Source organism: Vespa mandarinia, chromosome 10 (assembly GCF_050613455.1).
Source record: "Vespa mandarinia isolate Hongniang chromosome 10, ASM5061345v1, whole genome shotgun sequence".
NCBI lineage: Eukaryota > Metazoa > Arthropoda > Insecta > Hymenoptera > Vespidae > Vespa > Vespa mandarinia.
This window is the reverse complement of record NC_140819.1, coordinates 6,670,659-6,685,000: the sequence shown is the minus strand read 5'-3', so window position 1 is coordinate 6,685,000 and position 14,342 is coordinate 6,670,659. Positions and strand designations below refer to the sequence as shown.

At 24.3% G+C, this 14,342-nt stretch overlaps 4 protein-coding genes across 5 annotated transcripts; 1 reads left to right on the top strand and 3 right to left on the bottom strand.

Annotated features, from left to right (window-relative positions):
* Positions 1 to 2,099: 2,099 nt before the first annotated feature.
* strat (RAB interacting factor STRAT) lies at positions 2,100 to 2,936 on the bottom strand. Its single transcript, XM_035875221.2, has 2 exons — positions 2,623 to 2,936; positions 2,100 to 2,450 (listed from the first exon to the last, which is right to left on the bottom strand). Exons 1-2 carry the CDS (start codon positions 2,749 to 2,751, stop codon positions 2,217 to 2,219), a joined length of 363 nt encoding a protein of 120 aa, XP_035731114.2. The 5' UTR covers positions 2,752 to 2,936; the 3' UTR covers positions 2,100 to 2,216.
* Positions 2,937 to 3,186: 250 nt separating this feature from the next.
* On the bottom strand, positions 3,187 to 3,978 carry LOC118445547 (uncharacterized). Its single transcript, XM_035875220.2, has 2 exons — positions 3,638 to 3,978; positions 3,187 to 3,538 (listed from the first exon to the last, which is right to left on the bottom strand). Exons 1-2 carry the CDS (start codon positions 3,879 to 3,881, stop codon positions 3,189 to 3,191), a joined length of 594 nt encoding a protein of 197 aa, XP_035731113.1. The 5' UTR covers positions 3,882 to 3,978; the 3' UTR covers positions 3,187 to 3,188.
* Positions 3,979 to 4,184: 206 nt separating this feature from the next.
* On the bottom strand, positions 4,185 to 7,983 carry Orc1 (origin recognition complex subunit 1). Of its 2 annotated transcripts, XM_085659779.1 has the most exons (10): positions 7,966 to 7,983; positions 7,703 to 7,802; positions 7,109 to 7,255; positions 6,683 to 7,038; positions 6,469 to 6,592; positions 5,744 to 6,360; positions 5,370 to 5,649; positions 4,932 to 5,197; positions 4,557 to 4,840; positions 4,185 to 4,478 (listed from the first exon to the last, which is right to left on the bottom strand). In XM_085659779.1, the coding sequence occupies exons 4-10, from the start codon at positions 6,961 to 6,963 to the stop codon at positions 4,312 to 4,314; spliced, it is 2,019 nt and encodes a 672-aa protein (XP_085515905.1). In that variant the 5' UTR covers positions 6,964 to 7,038; positions 7,109 to 7,255; positions 7,703 to 7,802; positions 7,966 to 7,983; the 3' UTR covers positions 4,185 to 4,311. The 2 variants fall into 2 exon arrangements, with proteins under 2 accessions (XP_085515905.1, XP_035731103.2); XM_035875210.2 differs by having other exon boundaries at positions 5,744 to 6,592; positions 7,966 to 7,982.
* Positions 7,984 to 8,724: 741 nt separating this feature from the next.
* LOC118445563 (structural maintenance of chromosomes protein 1A-like) lies at positions 8,725 to 14,340 on the top strand. Its single transcript, XM_085659985.1, has 20 exons — positions 8,725 to 8,836; positions 8,979 to 9,099; positions 9,232 to 9,328; positions 9,418 to 9,596; positions 9,694 to 9,832; positions 9,906 to 10,370; positions 10,479 to 10,907; positions 10,992 to 11,215; positions 11,301 to 11,469; positions 11,557 to 11,679; positions 11,744 to 11,875; positions 11,949 to 12,014; positions 12,078 to 12,235; positions 12,308 to 12,405; positions 12,529 to 12,833; positions 12,947 to 13,204; positions 13,316 to 13,495; positions 13,578 to 13,756; positions 13,839 to 14,016; positions 14,162 to 14,340. Exons 1-20 carry the CDS (start codon positions 8,725 to 8,727, stop codon positions 14,234 to 14,236), a joined length of 3,687 nt encoding a protein of 1,228 aa, XP_085516111.1. The 3' UTR covers positions 14,237 to 14,340.
* Positions 14,341 to 14,342: the final 2 nt, after the last annotated feature.

Sequence of the window (14,342 nt, the reverse complement as noted above, 5' to 3'; positions counted from 1 at the left end):
ATAATAATAATAATAATAATAATAATAATAATAATAATAATAATAATAATAATAATAATGCTGCTTCTTTTTTATTTGTTCTGTTGATAGGAAAAAAAGAAAAAACGAAAAAAAAAAAAAAAAAAAAAAAAAAGAAAAAGAAAAACAGAAGGAAAAAATAGAAGCTGAACATTTATAAATATGTATATAATGTGTGATGATGAGAAAAAAAAAAAAAAGGAAAAAGAGAAAAAGGATAAAGAAGAAAAAAGCGGAAAAAAAATAAACGAGAAACAAAATAAAATCAAGTCGAAGCGCGGATCGTAGTGTCGAGAAGAGCGGGATAATGAATTTGTATAAAGATAAGCCTTATTATAAATTATTATGTGATATAAAAGGGGAAAAGAGAGAAAGAGAGAGAGAGAGAGAGAGAGAAAGAGAGAGAAGAAAAACCAAAAAGAATAACACGTAATACATATATATATATATATATGTATATATATATATATGACATGCAAATAAGATTCTCACAAAGTTTTAATCGCTCTTATTGCTATTTGTTATTATTATTTTTCGTTTTTCGGTACTCTAATAACGATAACAAAAACATTATTACCTTATAACAATAATTCTTGTTATTATTATTCATCATTGTTATTGTTATTGTTATTATCATTGTATTGCCTAAAATTTATACGGCGATTAGGGACATGTGTGCGCATATACACAATAAATATACATATATACATATTATAAACACACACACACACACACACACACGTATAAATTATACAGATACACATTTACAAAGAGACATATAAACACACATATACACACAGAGCCGTTGTCGCAAATTAACGTTATTAATTATAACTAATGAGCACTTATATATAGCACGTATATTTAATAAACACTTGCATTGTTAAGGGATACGCGTAATGAAAAAGAAACGGATATATTACTTCGTAACAGTCTGCGTTAGATAAAGCTGTGATGTTTAAAAAGCCGATAACAGCGTGAAATAGCGCACGATTATTTTTGCAATACTTAAGGCAAATTAGAAAGGAAAGAAAAATAAAAAAAAAAGAAAAAAAAAAATAAATAAAAAATAAAAAATTCTTAAATATTAGTTTTCTCCTCCCGCGACACGCGCGTTAGGATAACGCACACGCGTAATAAAATCGTAAACAAAACTATTAAAGAGAAATAAGGAAAAAAGGAAGAAGGAAAAGAAAAAAGGAAGGAAATAATAAACAGTGGGGGAAAAAAAAAAAAGAAAAGAAAAAAAAAAACAAGAAGTTACATGAGAAAGAAACGATGACACAAACATGAAGGAGACACAAACTAAATCACGATTAAATATTAAAGATTATAATGATTCGAACGCGGATGCATACGTATTATATAAACATTGACAAGTGATTCTTAATCGTAAGCGGGTTTATTGATCACTGTAAACGTATTATGATCGTAACGATTAATTATCTGATTTATCGGCTGTGTTTGTAACGTGATTAAATATTAAAATGTCGATTAAACTAGCGACGTGTTTTATGCCTAAAACAATCCAAACGTCTAAGCATCCTTCTTGTTAAAAAGTACATACATACACACATACATACACTCATTCATTCATTCATTCATTCATTCATTCATTCATACATACATACATACATACATACATACATACATACATACATACATACATACATACATACGTGCATACATATATATATATATATCCTTTGACATGAAACCATTTGTTCAGATAAAAGGTAAGAGTACGTAAATCTTTTTTTTTTTTTTGTAAAAGTTACGCAACTGTAAATATTATTTCCATTTTAAATGTACTTTTATTTCGAAAATTTACATACAAAAAAAAAATTTAATATCTTTTTACTTTATACAATCTTAGAGCTCCTATTAATATTAGTTTCTTTCACATATAAAGACAACGATAATATTAAATATAATGGATATACTGCATAAATGGATATACGCATACATGTGTATATATATATATTTATAAATATATATATATATACATATACATATGTATATTCTTTTTCCCCTTTCCACAATAGACACTTTTAATTAGTTTAAATAATAATCAATCGTCATTGTCTTTGGTAAATATTCTTTTATAAAGTTACAAATTTGTATAGGCCAACCAGAATACTTGTTAATTCTGTTTTTGTTTTATAAAATTAAAAAAAAAAATCAAACTTACAAATTAATTATTCGTGTTTAACTCTAGATAAAGCGATATAAGATTTCTTCGTTGCTAAATCATGCCAACCTATTGGACCTCTCTCACAATCTGCACACGCTAAATATTTTATATTTCCTACTGTATGAGATACTCCAATATTTTCAAACGTGTACATATCTTCAATTAACCAATATTCTGTTATTGTTTCTTGTTGATTGCCTTCCCCTTCTCCCTTGGAATGTATGTGTGGTAGTGCAAACTACAAATGATTATACATTTTAATATATGATCTTTTATTCATTTGATCTTTTATTAAGATATATTGGCTAATAAAGTTTACATTGAATATCTGAATTCAAATGAAAATATTATTTGTGAAAATAATTTTCACTTTTATTCAATAATTACAATATATTAATTAAGTAATTTACCTCCATTATAATAAAAGTAGCTGCTCCTACATTAAGTATCTTAGACGGGCAGAAAGTACAAAATATTGTTTCTTTATTCTTTCCATCTGTATTTATTTTGGTATTTATATTATCTTCATTCGTCGACATAACTGGATTTCTACGATTAATTAATAAGTCGAATCAAACAATCACTTTATTATTATACTATCATCGGTACAATTAAAAGAATAGTGTAATAAAATAATATCACAATTTAAACTCAAAACCTTCGAATTGAAAAACTATAACCTATAACCAATAAAGTTGTCTCTAATAGTCGCTCATCTTTAGCAACTATCGATAATCGCTAATCGATAATATCATTTCGATATATCTCTTGATGATAATAATAATCAACAAATAATGATTGAAATTTTAGAATATTTATAACATTAATTATTTCCAAATTAATTATTCGAAATAATGAATAAACTGTAATGTATAAAATAAAAATAATCTATTTATGGTATTAAAGAGATTATATATATATATATACATATATTTTTTTTTCTAACAATAACATAAATAATTAAACAAACACAATATTATCTAGTGTACACAACAATGTAATCTTTAAAATTCATAATTGATCTTTTTGTAAGTAACTTCCAATTGTACTTAGCAAATTTCTCATCAAATGGAAGTGGATCTGTAGAACGTTCTTGGCCCTCTGCAGGTCCAATGACAATTATTATATTTCCTTCATAATTAGCTATGTAATTACAAAATGCTTCTCCATTATTAAAATAGCAGAATAAAAGTGCATAATCTTTTGGCACAAAAAGATTTTTCCCTTTTTTTTCATTAATAAAAACAATATTTTCAAGAAATAATGGGGGGGCATATTTACTGTGCCACCATGAACTATCCAATTCTATACCAACAATATTTAAACCTAAAAAATACAAAATGAATTTAATATTTATATAATTTTTAGAAATGAATTTATCTATCTTTAATTAATTCAAAATTGCTATGCCATATAAATACTCACCGGAGTAATTTTGCAATAACCATTCGATTAAGCCACAACCGCAACCTATGCTGATTATTCCTGATATCTCATTATTCTTAATTACTTCAGTTATCCAACTTAAATCATCCAAAGTTGGAAGTATCCAAAATAATCTATTGTTTTTTGAACTGTCAATAACAGAAGTTAAATTCACAATATCCTTCCAATTACAGTCATTATGTAATTGAAGAATAATTTCTTCAAGATTTTCTTCAACATTCATCTTTCACGTATAAAATTATAAATTATATCACAGAATATATACGAATAATTAATACAAAACCATATATATATATATATTTGTTACACAAAATTTTTAAGGCACATGAATTATGTACAGTTAGATGAAAAAATGATTACTTATAGACAGAACATATTATGCAATTGATATCTATTAATATAGATCTATATAAGTACACTAGAAATAATCTAGAGTAATTCAGACACATATATGTGCTCAATAATTTCAAATATTTTTCTTCTTATTCATAATTTATTTTCATTCATCTTATTTATAAAATCCTGTATAAATAGATTCAAAAGAGTTATAAAATATTTACTGTATTAAAAAGTAAGGCACTTGTCAATATAACAAAACTTTCACATTCAGTTATAAAGAATTTAAATAAAGTAAACAAATCAAGTACACTTTTTTAATTAAGATCAATTGGTTGTAATGCAAAATGAATATCATCTGCTGATGCATTTAATAAAATTCTTTGATGTATATCCATTCGTACATTGTCACGTATTAACAATCTACTAGCTTCCAATCTTCCACATATAGCTAATATTTCTGTTAACGTAGGTATCTTAATACCTACAAAAATAAAATATATAAATAAAAAAAATTTTTCTTTTTTTTTTTTTGCTACTAATTTTAATTTAACATACAAACCTTCAAAAGAGCACATCGAACAAAGTTGATTATATATATTTTTAAAACATGCTTCTTCAATACTAGTTCGAGTTACTTCCGCCGATACAGCTTGCAAGAACATTTGTTCCATTTTTGAACAATGTTTTATTGCTTGAACTTTAGAATTTTCTATCATTTCTGATAAAGCTTCATTTACATCTTCCATGATAACTTTTTTTCTTCCATGGATTTCTGTAATCTCAGTAGCACGGCGACATATATCTAAAGCTCTACGAGCATCTCCAGAAACAGCAGATACTTTCCTATATTTTTGATAGGTAATGAATAAACGTATAGTATATAATTGATTAATTATGAAATTTTTAAAAATTGTTATGAATATTTATTACCTACCGTGCAACTAATTGTATAGCTTCACTTCTAAATGCATCTGTATCCTTAAGTCTAGTTAATACTATTTCTTGTAATTGTTTATGGTTGTACGGTTGAAACGTTAATCGCGTGAGACCTAATCGTGAGGTAACACGACCCATAAATACTCTTTCAGGCAAATCCATAGTATTAGCTATGGTAATAACTACTAATTGTGCATTTGCTTTTGTAGGCCAATCTAATAAATTATATATTACATCTTGTCGTTTCGTGCACAAAAGATCAAGCTAAATTTACAAAAATAAAAATAAAAAGAATTGTCTAAATAAAATAAAAATAATAGAAAAGAAAAGAAATATAACACATATTCATAAAAATTAACGAAGCAAATTCTAAAAACATATATTAATAATTTCATAATTATAATTGAATGAACTCATGAATTTATCTTGAATTTACCTCATCTACAAGTAACAAAGTCATTGGTCTTTTAGAATTTTTATTAACAAATTGCATCTCAAGTTCACGATATGCTTTCTCCCATGTACAAGTGTTACCACTCAATTGTTTCCAAATTTGCACATAAGCTTGTCTTGGTTCTGTCAATTTCATACCATTAATTTCAAAAAAATTAAAATCATCCAGCTTTCCCTTTTCCACTGATCTTTTTAAACAACGTATTACTTCATTTACAGTGGCAGTTTTACCTGTTCCAGGCACTCCACTTATATAAATGCATCTATATATAAACAAATATTAAAAACATTTCATATGTATGAAAATACAAATCTCTTTATTTTTCAATACATTACAATATTCTATTATCAACATACCCTCCACATTTATCCATTAACTTTCCTTCTAAAAATGTGAAGATATTATTAAATTCCTCTTCCCTGCAAGGTAATGACTTTGGTACAACACTCACATGTAGTTTTGATCTACTCTGTTGTAAAGGTGTTGATGGTTTTATTAATAATGTAGCTCTTCTTTCCATGGATGGCGTCAAGTTATTATATTTCATTGAAAGAGATGATTTAGTTGTTCTTACATTGTTTTTTATATTTTTAGGTATTTCCTGTTCCTGTCTATCATTTTTTCTTTTTGATGTTAAAACACTTTCTGACATCGTCATAATGCCATCGCATAAATTATCAATTTCTTTATAATTATTATCCCTAATTCCTTCATTTTCTAATACTTTATTTCTAACAGATTGTCTATTTTTTTTAATCGAAAAGAAACTATCCTCATTGTCATCTGAATTTTCATCTATCATACTTGTAAATGTTGTACGAGAAATACGTTTCATTGCTTTCTTAGGTGTGTCTATTATATTTCGAAATTGAATATCATCAACACACTCTTTACTTTCTTCATTATTATTTGATACCTTTGATAATCGTTTTTGCGTTATTCCATGTTGCTTATAATTACTATTTTCGATATCCTTTGAAAATGTACACACACGTTTATTATGTTTTGAAGATGCATCATCATAAATATTCAATGCATCTTCATTATAATTAATAGTTCTTCTAGATCTTAAAGAACTTACAATAGGAAGCATATCACATTCATAATCACTAAGTCTTTTAGGCCGACTTCGAAGTCTTTCCACTCTGCGTGGTGATTTCACTGGATCATTATTTTCTTTTTTATTTTTTGTAACTTTTCTTTTACTAGAAAAAAAAAAAATGTTCATAATATAAATACATCAAAGAATGTAAAATGAGTTAGTAAACAAACAGATACAATTTATTTATTCTTACCTTTCATTATCAATTTTATAATTGCTATGCTCTGTGGAACGTCTCAATTTTATTTTTAATGAATTCTTTGATTTCCTGATAGACATATTCTTTGACGATGATACTTTAGACTCAAATAATTCTTCAGAGTCTGAAGAATTTGCTATCTTTTCTTGGTTATATTTTAACAATTCATTGACCGAAATCCTATGCAATTTGATTATAGGTATTTTATTTTCTGTACTAGACATTAATAACTTATATATTTCATTGTCAGAGCTCTTAATTATTTTCGGATCCATCTTGCAGTATACAAAGATCTTTAATAATCTCAGAATGTCCGTTTTTATAACAAAGTTTATATCTTACAGGAGGACCTATAAAAATATCTTCAGATTAGATCAATATTACTTTATTTAAATTAATTGATAATGTAACAATTATCACCATTATATTTAACTTCTGGAGATAAGGAATCATCGGAAGATTGAGAACTTTCTTCACTACTGTCCACTCGTTTTCTTTTATATGTTACAATATTCTGTGTCTCTTTATCTTCTGAAGTTTGACCCGATGTATCTTTTGGTTTTGTGTCTACGAAAATATCATATTATCACTCCATTGAAAACAAATATTACGATATATACATATATATATATATATATATATATATATATATATATATATATATATATTATAAAAGATAATATTTAAACAATTATAATAATTAAGAAATTTGCCTTCCCAACTAATGTTTTCCATAGTACATGTCTAAATGTTAAAATCTTTCTATCTGATATAAGATTATAATAAAATTATAATAATCCTTATTTTAACAAATTAAATATAAACTGTATATATGTGTATAACATATATATATATTGAGATATTTAATATTTAAAATATATTTTTTTACAAATTACTATATATTATATATAATACGATCGACGATACAAAAATCAACAAAAACTAACGTAACCTTTCTTTCTCGTGATGTATATACCTGCCCCCATAAATGTTATACTACTAAATAAGTCCTACCTCTTTCCCGCCTTGTAAACTCTAAAGTCCAAATGACTCAAGTATCGAATAGAAGTTATTTATATAAAAATTTTTTTAATAAAATGATCTACATCATTTTCTGCAATATGTATAAATTATAATATTATTAACAGTTATTATATGTATATTAACAACGAAATATTATAACTATATATGTATATATATATGTGTGTGTGTGTGTGTTTGTTTATATGTATTAAAAAAATTTATTATTTTATTTCATATAATATATTACATATTACCTAAATATTTAATAATAACAAATTTATATAAAAAGTTACAATATTTTATATACAAAAAAAAAAATTGTAACAAAATTAAATTTTTATAAATGATAAAAACATAAAAATAGTAAGTATATATTTATTCTTTTTTCCTTTTTAAAGTGCAGACACTTCCGCCCTTATATAATATTTCTCACTATCACATATGTTCCATACTCTAATGACTTATATTCTACGCACTTAAAACTATCACAATATCTTACAACTATAGTTAGTAAATATATATATACATATATATATATATTATACACATATATATATTTATTTATTTATTTATTTATTTATATATTATAGCTATAGATATGCATTTCGAATTAGCCTCTTTCCTTATTCTATCCTTGTAATTTATATAAAATTAATTTATTTTGTATTAATTTGTTTGATATTTGTAATTTAATTCATACATAAAATTTAACTTTAAAATTTAATTACATTAAAAAAAAAAAGAAAAAAAAATCTAATTATTTATAAATATCTAATTATTTATAAATATCTAATTATTTAAATAAATTAGATTTCATTGATAAAATTTTTGCGTATCACATTTGACGCTAGTAGTATATTAATGTGTACGTACACATATTAAAAATTTTGAAATTGCATTAATGTTAGAAAACCGTATTAAAAGATCATACTATTACTCTGTTCGATATTATTTGCGGCACAAATACATTAAAATTTTATCTTCTTAATTAATTTTATTGAAAGAAATTTACAATGCGCGTGCATCTGGAAAAGATAATACTTTATAATTTTAAATCATTCTGCGGTGAAGTAATTATTGGCCCGTTTAAGCCTTTCACTACGATTATAGGACCAAATGGTGCTGGTAAATATATATATATATACATTTTTTTATTACTTATATACGTATTCTCATTTTTTTTTCCTTTTTTGTTTTTTTTTTTTTTTTTTTTTTTTATGTATTCATAAAATATTTATAAAAACAAATATATTTGATATATTTCTAGGAAAATCTAATATCATGGATGCGATTAGTTTCGTAATGGGAGAGAAAATTAATCGTTTACGTGTTCGTCGATTAAACGATCTTATTTCACAAAAATTTGATGGAACATTAATGACACATAGGTGTTCGATTTAATTATTTGCGTTGTTTATTTTTTTTTTTCTTTTTTTAAATTCGTTTTTATGACATCACTATTATTTCTTTTGTTTTATTTCAATCTAATCGATTGATATTATTATTATTATTAATTGTAGTGCATATGTAACAGCTATATTTGATATAGAAGGTAAGGGTAAGGAATTTACCCGTGGCATTTATAATTCTTCCAATGTATATAAAATAAATAAGCAGGTATATATTAATGAAAAAAAATTTTTTTTGTTGTTTCTTTTATGTAAATAAAAATCTACTCTTATAATAATATTATAAAATATGTTTAGGTTGTTAAAGTTGAATTTTACGTACAAGAACTTGCCTCGCTTGGGCTCAATATAAAAAGTAAAAGTTTTTTAGTATTTCAAGGGACCATTGAAACTATGTGCGTAACAAGTCCTAAAGAAATTTCTATTATGTTTGATGAAATCAGTAAGTCTGCTGAATTAAAATCAAAATATGAAAGGTGATAATGAATAAATGATTTTTTTTTTCCTAAATAAATTGTATGATTATTTTATTAAGCTATAAAACAATATTTAACAAGGCGTTTACTTTTATAGATTAAAAAATAAAATGCATGATATTGATTTAGATCTACGTCATATTATTCAAAAGAAAAGATCTCTCTTAACTGAAAAGAAACGTCTTTTAATACAACAACAGGAAGCAGAAGAATATAATTTATTACAAGAGGAATATGTATGTTATCATTTATTATCATACATTAAATAACATTTTATATTTTAATTTATATTTTTTTTAAAACATTTAGCATGATAAAAAAACGGAATTACAATTATTCAGATTGTTTCATATAAGAAGAGAATTTGGTGATTTGAAATTACTTCGAATTGATAATATATCCAAAATGAATAAATATGAGGATGAGAAAAAAAATGCAGAGATTATATTGGAACAAAGTAAGAATAAATATTTCGAAGTAATAAATCAAGAAGCAACGATGGAAAATAATTTGACAACAATGGATCTACAACAGACTCATCAAACTACAAAATTGATTGGTGCAAAAGAAAAAATTTCTCATTTACAACAAAAGATTTCATTTATTCGTACATCTTTAACTAAAGCATGTCTTGCAAATGAAGTCCATGATAAAACTATGAAAGATTTACAAAAGGAATTAGCTAAAATAGAGGTATTAAAAGCAAATTTAACACAAAGCATTTCAAGTGAACTTGAATCACAAGGAAGCAACATGGAATTGGACAATGCACAAGTATTATACAATATTTACATTTGTAATATATTATTGTAATTATTATTTTTTTTTTTTTTAATTTAGTATTACATTTTAACCTAATATGTATATTTTTTTTTTGTAAAGGTAAAAGAATATTACCTTTTAAAAGGTACAGCCCAACGAGAGTGCGTAAAATTTACGAAAAATCTAAATCTTCTTAAATACGAACAAGAGAATGATCAAAATAAACTTGATAATGAAAAACGGAAAAAATTTGAAATAGAAGACAAAAAGAAAAAATTACAATTCATGTTAAAGGAAATGGAAAAGCGAATGGAACGATTAGAGCAGTATGTAATGAAAACTGAAGTTACTTTAATAGAGGAAAAAAAAATGGGACATGATCTTGAAACTGAAATAACACAAAATAAGATTGCAATGGAAGAAATGCAAATGGAACTTGATAAAATTACAAATAAACTAAATGAAATTACAGCAGATAAATTTGCAGTTTCAAGAGAATGCCAAAAATTAAATACAATTACAATTTTAAAAAATCTGTTCCCAGAAGTGGTAATTTTTTAAATTATTAATTAACTACAAATCCATATTTTATATGTATATATATATTTATAAACATCCATTTTATATTTTTAGTATGGCCGTTTATTTAACTTATGTAAACCAATTCATGAACGATATAATATTGCTGTAACCAAAGTACTTTGGAAACACAGAGATGCAATTATTGTTAAAACAGAAAAAGTGGCAAAGCAATGCATTGAATATTTAAAACGACAACAAATAAGCGTGGAAACATTTTTACCCCTTGATTCTTTAAAGATTCAATCTCTCAGTGACCAACTAAAGAACAATATAAGGTATTATCTTGTAAAATATATATGATCAATATATTTTAATAAAAATTTCAAATTACAAAATTTTTAACTGTGAATGTATTTATAGTAATATGATATATCCAAAAACTGTGCAGTATTTGTATGATGTAATTGAATACTTTCCTAAAGAAATTTCTGATGCTATTTTATTTGTGACCAAAAATACCCTTTTGTGTGAGACTTCAGAGGATGCTCGAAAAGTTGCATATGAAATCCATTTGAATGACAGAAACACAGTGAGTTGCTTACGAACAATAAACTTATTATACTCTAATAAATATTATCATGTTATCTCTCATTTTAATATTTTTATTATATAATAGTGTGTTGCACTTGATGGAAGTTATTACCAGAAATCAGGTATCATTTCAGGAGGATCTATTGATTTATCAAACAAATTTGCAATCTGGAAAGATAAACAAATACAAGAAATGAAGTTACAAAAGGTTCCTTATATTTTTATAGTAATTATATAAACAATAATTTTGATTTTAATAACAATAATTTTAGGCAACTTTAATAGAAAAAATTAAAGAGACTACAAAATGTATTAGGAAACAATCTGAGCTTACTGCAATGAACTCTGAAATTTTAAGTCTCACCAACAAATTAAAATACAGTCGTATCGATATAGACAATATTGTAAGTTATGTCCTATACGAATATATTAACGATATTTTAAAATATCAGATTTATATAATATATATATTTTCAGAAAAGACAAATGATTGATTTTACCCAGGAAATTGAAAATATAAATCATCAATTAATGTCAATATCCGTGAGTATTTAATATATTTTAATAGTCAACCATATATTAATTTTATATATATTATCTTTATAGAATAATATAGAATCAATTGAGAAAATCATGAATAATAGACATAACAAAATTCAGAATATTGAAAATCAGATATTCAATGTGGAAGATAGAATTTTTTCTGTTTTTTGTAGAAATATTAATATTGCCAATATTCGTGTATATGAAAAAGGCAGACTGAGGTATATTTGCTATTACATTATTTTTTATATTAAATAGATAATATTATATATTTTATAAAATGTCTTTCATAGAATGCGTGGGGAACAACAAAAACGAGAATATGAATTAGAAAACCAATATAATTGTATAAAAAATGCATTAGATTTTGAAAAACATCACAATACAAAAGGTAATATATTACTTCAATACTATTATATACTATTATAATTGTTAAATGTATTGTTAAATGTAGCGCATACTTAATACATTAAATTTTTGTATATACTATAACTGTATATACATATTACTATAGATGAGATAAAAAAATATGAAATTGCTGTTCAAAACGTTGAAGAGCAATTAAAAATAGAACTTGAAGAAGAGTCTGCGATTACACATGTCATTGATAAACAGGAAGATGAATTAAAAGAATTAAGACGCATCCATTCAAATGTAAAAACAGAAGTAACTAAAATGAAAAATGAAGTTGCACAATGCAGACATCAAATTGGTATTATTGCTAAATTAATTTTAGAAACAAGAAGGGAACATACAATAATTGAATTAAAAATTAAACAGAAAAAACTAGAAACAAATAATATACTTAAGAGTTGTCAGGTTAAATTGTTTTTGCAAATTAATTTTTTTTATAAATAACAATAAATATAAATTATTAGTTTAAAAAAACTGCACGAAATTTTACTTAAGTATTTTTTAATCATTTGCATTAGATGGAAGATATAATAATTCCTATGTCAAATCAAAATACTTCAAATAATTCTCCATGGGTATCTTCAATAAATACTTCAAGTTCAAATACAATAGAACAAAGTGAAGATAATATTTTCTCAAAGATAAATTTTTCATTTCTATTGTATGAATTGCAAACAATTAATGATGATCAATTTGAAAATGTTAAAAGTAAACTATTAAAAAATATTAATGCGATAAAAAATAAATTGGATTTAATACCAGCACCAAATTTAAAGGTTTTAATTCATAAATAATATTTATAAAAATAATATCTTTCGATGAGATAATATTATTTGATTGTAAGCAATTATTTCTTGATTATAAATAATTAGTTAATTATAATACAGGCAGATGAAAACTTGGAATTAATACGTAAGAAGTTAGATGCAATCAATAAGACTATAAAGGATATACGCGATATTGCTCATATTGCAAGAAATAAATTTACAAGAGTTAAGGAAGAAAGAATCAGCAGATTCATGAAATGTTTTGACCAACTTACATATCATACAGATAACATTTATAAAGTAAAAATATAAAGTAACTTATTTAATTTATTTGTATCTTTAAATTCTTTTTGTTTTTTTTTAAATTGTATTACTCTTACAGTATTTACTTAATAATATGGCCGCTCAAGCTACTCTTGTTCCATATAATCCAGAAGAACCATATTTGGATGACATAAATTACAGTTGCATTGTACCAGGAAAACGTTTTCATTTCTTATCAAGTCTTTCAGGTGGTGAACAAGTACTTGCTATTTTAACTTTACTGTTTGCAATACACAGGTACAGTTTATTTTATTATAAGATTAAATTAAATACGTATAATATTTTGTTGAAATTTAATGTTTATTGGGTTCTATTTAAGATATGAAACTGCACCATTTATTATCTTGGATGAAATAGATGCAGCTTTGGATAAAATTAATGTAGTAAATGTTGTTAATTTTATTCGATCCAATCTTGATTTAATGCACTTCATAACAATATCTTTAAAAAAAGAATTATTTGTTCATGCTGATGGTTTTATTGGAGTCACTACTAGAGTAATATTTTATGACATTTTTCTTTCATATATTTTATCTATTTTCTTTATTTTATTTCCTATATATATATATATATATATATATATATATATAGCATAGATTTTATATAATATATATATATATACATATTTTGTTTGTATTACAGCAAGAACAAGAGTTAATAGAAAGCAGTGTATTCCTGTTATCATTTGAAACATATGAGTCAAAAACAAACAATTGAATGATATTGTTCAATACTTTTTCAATAAGTTAGATAAAATTAATCTTTTTGTTTTATATGATTTAACATATCTTTAAGTTTTATTTAATACTTCTATAATTTAATA